This window comes from Fragaria vesca, linkage group LG5 (assembly GCF_000184155.1).
Source record: "Fragaria vesca subsp. vesca linkage group LG5, FraVesHawaii_1.0, whole genome shotgun sequence".
In the NCBI taxonomy this organism is placed as follows: domain Eukaryota; kingdom Viridiplantae; phylum Streptophyta; class Magnoliopsida; order Rosales; family Rosaceae; genus Fragaria; species Fragaria vesca.
This window is the reverse complement of record NC_020495.1, coordinates 26,744,215-26,751,149: the sequence shown is the minus strand read 5'-3', so window position 1 is coordinate 26,751,149 and position 6,935 is coordinate 26,744,215. Positions and strand designations below refer to the sequence as shown.

The 6,935-nt window shown below is 36.4% G+C and overlaps 1 protein-coding gene and 1 non-coding gene across 2 annotated transcripts; one reads left to right on the top strand and one right to left on the bottom strand.

Annotated features, from left to right (window-relative positions):
* Window positions 1-312: 312 nt before the first annotated feature.
* On the bottom strand, window positions 313-2,047 carry LOC101297735 (probable caffeoyl-CoA O-methyltransferase At4g26220-like). Its single transcript, XM_004300558.1, has 6 exons — window positions 1,930-2,047; window positions 1,754-1,825; window positions 1,581-1,660; window positions 1,230-1,374; window positions 952-1,086; window positions 313-861 (listed from the first exon to the last, which is right to left on the bottom strand). The coding sequence occupies exons 2-6, from the start codon at window positions 1,808-1,810 to the stop codon at window positions 580-582; spliced, it is 699 nt and encodes a 232-aa protein (XP_004300606.1). The 5' UTR covers window positions 1,811-1,825; window positions 1,930-2,047; the 3' UTR covers window positions 313-579.
* Window positions 2,048-5,929: 3,882 nt separating this feature from the next.
* On the top strand, window positions 5,930-6,712 carry LOC101297547. The gene is made up of 2 exons (XR_184765.1): window positions 5,930-6,306; window positions 6,354-6,712. It is a non-coding gene; the product is annotated as an uncharacterized LOC101297547 (transcript).
* The last annotated feature ends 223 nt before the right edge of the window (window positions 6,713-6,935 follow it).

The following is a 6,935-nucleotide window of genomic DNA, read 5'->3' as shown; positions in this document are numbered from 1 at the left end:
ATATGATTTGTGTATTGGGATTTTTTTGGCATCAGGTAATCGGGCATCAACACTCCGAATCAGTACTCCTTGCCTCACGGCAGTTGGTGGCGATGACGACAACAATGTTAGTATGTATTGGTGGTGTGTGTGATAGATTTGTTAGTATTGTTGCATTTCTTTTTTCGGATGTAGGGCCTATAGTTCATAGTTTAGCGAGTTGTTTGTCTCCATTCACTCTTTCTTATTTGATTAAGTTAGAGCCACATACTCTTTGTTTTTAGCAACTTTTTGGCCCTGCATTTCCAGACTTTGTAATTGGGTTTGTCCTTTAATTAATGAATTATTCATTTCTCTAAAAAAAGTCATTATTGATGCATCTTTTTACATAAAAAGCACACTAAAATATAACGTTTTACAACAATATTATTGGAGTGCTTGATTACAACTTATTGACGATCAGAAAGTTACAGTTGTAAACTTGTAATCACACAAGCAAATTCATTAAAGAAAGCGAATTTCGACTATAAATCACACATTTTTATTGCAGAGAGCAAGCTGCATGTTTAGGATTTCATCAACAGGCTAGGGAAGCCAAAGTCAGATGATCCGGCGACAAATCATCATCCCATCACCCACAGAAACATGAGAGATTTGTATACGAGGATCAGCTGCAAGTGCCTTGTTATGCTCAATAGCCAGTTCTGTCCTGCGCCGTTGATTCGACTCTTCAGGACACACAACTGATCCTAAGACGAGTGTGTTGTCGTAGACAACTAAGCCACCCACCTTCAACAGCTTCAGTAATCTCTCATGGTAGTTCCAATCGTTAGCCTTGTCTGCATCAACGTAGGCAAAGTCGAAACTGCCTTGATTTTCTTGCTGCAACAAACAAATCCATCAATAATTGCACTATAATTAATTACACATGAGATCCATCAATAATTGCCCTATACTTAATTTGTTACTTACATTTTCCAATAGCTTATCAAGAGCTGGTACAGCTTGGGATTCAATGAAGTCAATTTTGTGCTCCACACTAGCTTTCTTTATGATTGGCAGCCCTATTTGCTCATATGTCTCACGATCTATATCTATGGCTACAATCTGCAATAAGGTACGTAACTTATGTCAGATCCATGAAATTAAGGTAACCAACTAACCATGCATGGCGAGCTTTCATGAACATATATAGTGCTTTCGAATTAGCGTGACAAGAAAGCAGATTGAAGAATTTGTAACAGACGTACCTTTCCCTCCTCAGGAATAGTAAGCGCAGTGAGGAGGAGAGAGTATCCTGTGTAAACTCCAATTTCAATTGTCTTCTTTGCATCTACTAGCTTCAACAGCATGCCTAGTAACTGACCTGCATCTGGCGCAGTAGCGAACACAGCCCTGAAAATTAACAAGCCAAAAATCAGAACATTTTTTTTATATACGAGAAAATGATCTGATCACAGTCTTCACACGCCAAAAACTTCAAGGCCAAATTAATGAAGGCTTGGTTATCAAGAAAGCTCAATGAAACTTAAGATGCAGGCTACCCATAAGTGCGACTTAGTCGAATGGAATTGCCCTAAGGTAGGAAGAATGATGATTACCGGGTGTGGCTGACAGTGGCTTCCCTTAGCTCCTTGAGAGGCGCCGGTTCACGTGGATACACACTGGTCTCGAAGATATACTGCCGCATTGTTTAAGTCCGATTATTATTGATTTATTGTTTACAGTTTCAACCAAAGAAAGAAAACATAGAAGTCAGTGATGAGATATATACCTCAGTTAGTTCATCACTCTGCAACAGTTGCTTCATCCTTTTCCCAGTTGGGTCCATTTATACTCCGCGATACTACGTACAGCTTGAAAGGAATTAGTAAGAGAAAACCAGAGCAAGAAAGGTAGACAGGAAAATGAGTGGCTTTTCTGGAATGAATAATAATGCTCCTAGCTTACAAGATCACGATCGAGCAGAAGTTGCTATTTATACAAGAGAGAACGAGTACAGATGAAAGCTACGCGAACACTAATCAAAGGCTGAAAACTAATTACCACGTGAACAACTAATTAACAAACTAATCACGCTATTAAGAAGCTAATTCATTAACTCTAACACAGCTCTAGCTAATAATCTGCAAACCGGAAGCAGCAGCAACCCATGCAACAATTATGTTCTTCCACCAAACGTACAACTACAATTCTACAAATCCAACAATCAAAAAGATTTAGCTATGGAAGGTTTGTTAACAAAAGACTCGGGAGTCGTGAGCATCATTGCAAGTGAACTACTCACTGAAACAATATGGCAAACTACTCATGAACGACCAGTGTGAGCTTTGAATTGCCGTTATCGCGTCAAGACAATGAGCTGTCAAACAAAGTCTAGCTAACAAAGATTTTGGTGTAAACTGAGCTGTCAAACAAAATCCTCCCTTTAGATTTGTTTTGTTTTTTTTTTTTTTTTAACTAAAACATATATACCATTGAGTTACTAGAAGTACATATACTCTCGTTAAAGAATATTTGGGAGGAAAAAGCCAAGGAAAATGATTTTAGGTCTGAATGAGGCTTAAGATTTTAGGCATCAAACCTATGTGGCATGCCATGCAATGAAATGCATGTTCACATATTTATTTTTTGTTGGGGAATTTTCATATACACCCAATTTTGAAAAGTGATTTTAAATAAAACCCACCTAATATTTATATCTGATAGACATCTAAAATGTATCAATTATGATAAACATTATGTCCTATTTTTTCTAAATTTTATAATTGCCATCATTCAACTATAATTTATAAATATAATAAATAAGTTTAATTGATGTTGTCTTAAATACCTTGATTATGAGTTTTTCTTCTAACACTAACATTTTTCAATCAATTTGCAAGAATTTGCAAGAATCATGCGGTTTTCTTTATTTTTATGAAAAATTTAGATTAAAGGAATTTATTCTCTAATATATACATAAGGTAAAATATAATATGAATAAAATATCTGATCTAAACCCTATACCCTACACCCTGAACCTATACCCTAACTCTATACCCTTTACCCTAAAGGCCTAAACCCAATTTTGGGTTTCTTTTTATAGGTATATTATCATATCATGCCCTACTTAATTAATAGGTACATTAGAAACGTAAGTAGTAGAGAGTAAAATGTTCTCTCATTTACGATGAGAAATGATATAATAATATACCTAAAAAAAAGAAAATTAATCAAAGACCAAGAACGTGTACCTTACAATTAAATATTTTTCGACTATGTAAAGAGACACCAAATGTGAGTTTAGGAATGAAAAGTATCATCCTATTATAAATGACATACTTCTGTATATAACATATATATACACTCAAGTTAGTAATAACAAGGTAAGAAATTAAAGAATGTAATTGATTATGACAAAGTTAAATCCAACTAAATTAGCTAGTATTTGAGTTTTAAATTAATGCTAAAATTGAGAAATATACCAAATTTAGCTCTCTACTGTCTGAGAAATTTTTCAGTGGTACGGGAGGACCACGTGGCAGTCTGACGTGGTCCTACTTTCCAATCAAATTTAGACATGTAGATTTTCTTCACGAAAAATTATTTCAGCTATTTTGTCAAAGACCATTTTGGGTTTTCTGTTGTTTTTTTAATACTAAACCCTAAGCCCTAAACCCCAAACCCTAAACCCCAAACTCTAAACCCTAAACCCTATACCCTAAACTTTAAACCCTATACCCTAGACCCTAGACCCTAATTTGAACTTGCTAAATACCCATGAATGTCATTTCACAAAAAATAGAAAATATTTGTTTATATTTTAGTTGTAAAAAATCCACATGTCTAAATTTGATTGAAACGTAGAACCACGTCAAACTGCCACGTGGTCCTCCCGTAGCGTTTAAAAATTTCTCCTACTGTCTAAAGCTAGGGCAAGTTAGAGAAACCGAAAAATGTAGAAAACTATTAATTATAGACATTTGTTCTATATGATATGTTTATTTATGTGGAGTGGGTGTAAAATAAAAGAAAAATATGTATGGGTTTATCTTAAAAGAGGTCTAGTATTTTGGGTTTTTATCTAATTCTCTCTATTTTTTTTGTTTGCATCGTATTAGATTGGCCTAGTATTTCGTATCCTTGTTCTCTAGTAGTGTTTAGTCCTTCTTACAATGTATGGTGGCAAGAATTGGTGTCGATTCATTGGTTTAAGGTTTGTTATTTGATAGTCGACTTGCACCTTAAGAAAAAGAAAAGATAAGTCTGAACAGAGTTAAGAACGATGTTGGAAAACTTTCCAATTAGATGGCAAAGCATAATGCGAGATCAGCACCACAATAATCAACAATGTCAGCCAAATGAAAAGACAGAATAGAAGAAACCAGCATTACTAAAATCAACAATGCCAGCCAAAGGAAGACACATAATAGATGAAACATACGCTAAACAAAAGGCAAATTAAAGCATAGGCAATGGGGAACAGAAGTTAACAGCACGACAATCCAGCAAGAGAACAGATTCACCAAGTGACGACTAAACTAGCTAGATAGACAAGAAGCAAATTAGTTTATGTCCCGGGTACATAGATTGGCAGTGAACAACCAAAAGAAACAAGAAATAAGAGAATGACAAGAGACTCCTGATCGACTGGCAAGTACTTGTTAATTCAAGCATTTTGATTAGCGTTTTCCCTACTAAAAGATTTGGTTATTTGCATGCCCATTTATCAGAAAGTTTACCACCTTCAGACGTAAACCAATCTTTCTAATGGGAGTTTGTTCTCAGTTATTTCTGTCAACTTCATATCTGCATTATTTGTATTAGTTGAAACGTACTCAGCTTCAGACGCCCCTGTTCCAAATGCAAGGAAAGCTCAGAAGCATCAACTACGTGCAGCTCCTTTTCGAGCGTATTGGTATATGATAAGGTTGCCTAATCGAGTCCTGCAACAAGATGAGGACGTACTTACACAAGGTGTTCACAGCTCCTTTTCTTCTTTTAGCAGATCGATTGTTCAAACTTTGCATCAATTGAATATCGACCTTCCCTGTCAATTTCCTGAGAGAGTGAGAGGGAGTCCTGAAAACGAACCGGCTAACAGTCCCTAGTCCCTACCATATTCAAGAGGGGAATCGAATAATTGATGCTGGTGGCCTGGTATATAATAGCTGATAACATTCATGGATTTATTGAAAGGAAAGGAAGAAAGAAGAAGATTGAAAAGAAAGAAAACGCAGAGAACCGAATGGACTACATTTTGAATATTCTGATACAATCAACACAGAACAACTATCCTCTATAAAGGAGAATGCATATGATGATAGAATTACTAAAATACCCTTCTAAATATACATGCCTATATTCCTAACACTCCCCCTTAACCATATGCTTGGGCATCAAGCATAATGGTTGCAATACATCATAGCAGCAGGACTGGTTCTCCTTCAATGGCCAACATAAGCAACATCACTCAAGGCATTCCAGCAATAGTATCATAAGCTTCAATGAGAATGTAAATCGACCCCCATGATCAATGCATATAGTGCCATTAGAACTTATAACTCCATTAAGCACAATCAAATATTGACCACCTTGAGTACCTTCAGTTCTCCAAAAGAATTATAATGCTCAGAGAGAGGCCAAAGCCTTGTAGAAACTGAAAGGGGACCAATCTGAGATGGAGCACTACCAAAACTTTGTTCTTGGCAATCAACAAATGTAGAGAAAGCCCTGCCACAACAATCATATTCATACACACACAATGTATGGAACTATTGCAAAGAACATCCCAGCAAATCCATTATACTTGAATCATGAGATTAATGATCAGAAGAAGGCATTTCCAGGAGCTACGTTTCATCAATCACTCTTAGGAATCCAACTTGTTTCTTACTTTCTCTATTGTTTCTCAAGCCATCTGTACTTGTGCTTTGGTTACAGCAGAAAAATGAACTAGGTACTAGTTTGCAATCCAGTTTGCAAACTATGGGCTCGGATTTGGTACGGTACTAGTCTATCCCCCTCTCTCCTGTGTGTTTATCGCTTGGATGTGGTTGGTTGTAGAAGTAGGGGAGATGACAGTGTTGATTGATATTATATGTAAATACTCTGGGCTTCTAAATCTGGTGGTGATTTGAGATAGAAGAGATGGATAGGGATTATGGTTGAATGTTGTGAGCTTCTCTCTCTGCTATATGTTCCTAATTGCTTAGTGATGTATGTTTGGTGATACAAAGTTGATGACTGTTGCTTAGTGTTTTCCTACCGCAATTTGTTTGCGATATTGACCCTGTAAGAAAACGTAGTAATGGAGGTAGTAGTATGTGGAATTGTAGTATGGAGGTAGTAGCCTCTGTATGATTGTAGAGTTGTGGTAATCACAACTAGAGGTAGTAGCCTCTGTATGGCAAAGCGGTGCAGAAAATATTGCAGTAAGTCAAGGATCCAACTGAAATGTGGAGGGAAACACTTCTTATGCAGCAGCTTATTATGAATATATGGGACTGCTGGTTTGTCTAGATCTAATTTCAGAGAGCGTAGTTCAAATTGCAATGTGGAAGAAGACATGATTATGCAGCATATATGTTGGAGTAATGCTATAAGAGTTAAGGGGCGAGTACAGCTTCTAGGAGTGATCATCAATTGCTTTGGTTCTGGAATTATTTGGGAAATGTTGCAGGGCAGAGAGAAAGGATTTCTTCTTTCGCACTTCAGAGAAGTACTTCTCACTTCTTGGTTGAGGGAGGGTGTTAGAAATATACAGATATATATTTCAAGGGTATTCCTGTCATTTCAGTATTAGATTAGTTCTATATCTAGGGATTATTGTAGTGTTGTAATGTATTGAAAATTCACGATGTAGTCGTTTATGTTCTCAGCGTTTCTTACTTTCAGTCGTCTTCTTCCTTTTCTTCTTCCGTTGAATAAATCCATGAATGTTATCAATAGCTAGATTTAACCTCTCTCTCTCT

Excerpts from the sequence above, each read along its gene's own strand:
- LOC101297735 (XM_004300558.1), bottom strand. The coding sequence starts at position 1,810 with ATGGACCCAACTGGGAAAAGGATGAAGCAACTGTTGCAGAGTGATGAA. Across the intron at positions 1,375-1,580 it reads GCCACTGTCAGCCACACCCG|GGCTGTGTTCGCTACTGCGC; the intron begins GTAATCATCATT and ends GTTAATTTTCAG. Across the intron at positions 1,087-1,229 it reads CTATTCCTGAGGAGGGAAAG|ATTGTAGCCATAGATATAGA; the intron begins GTACGTCTGTTA and ends ACCTTATTGCAG.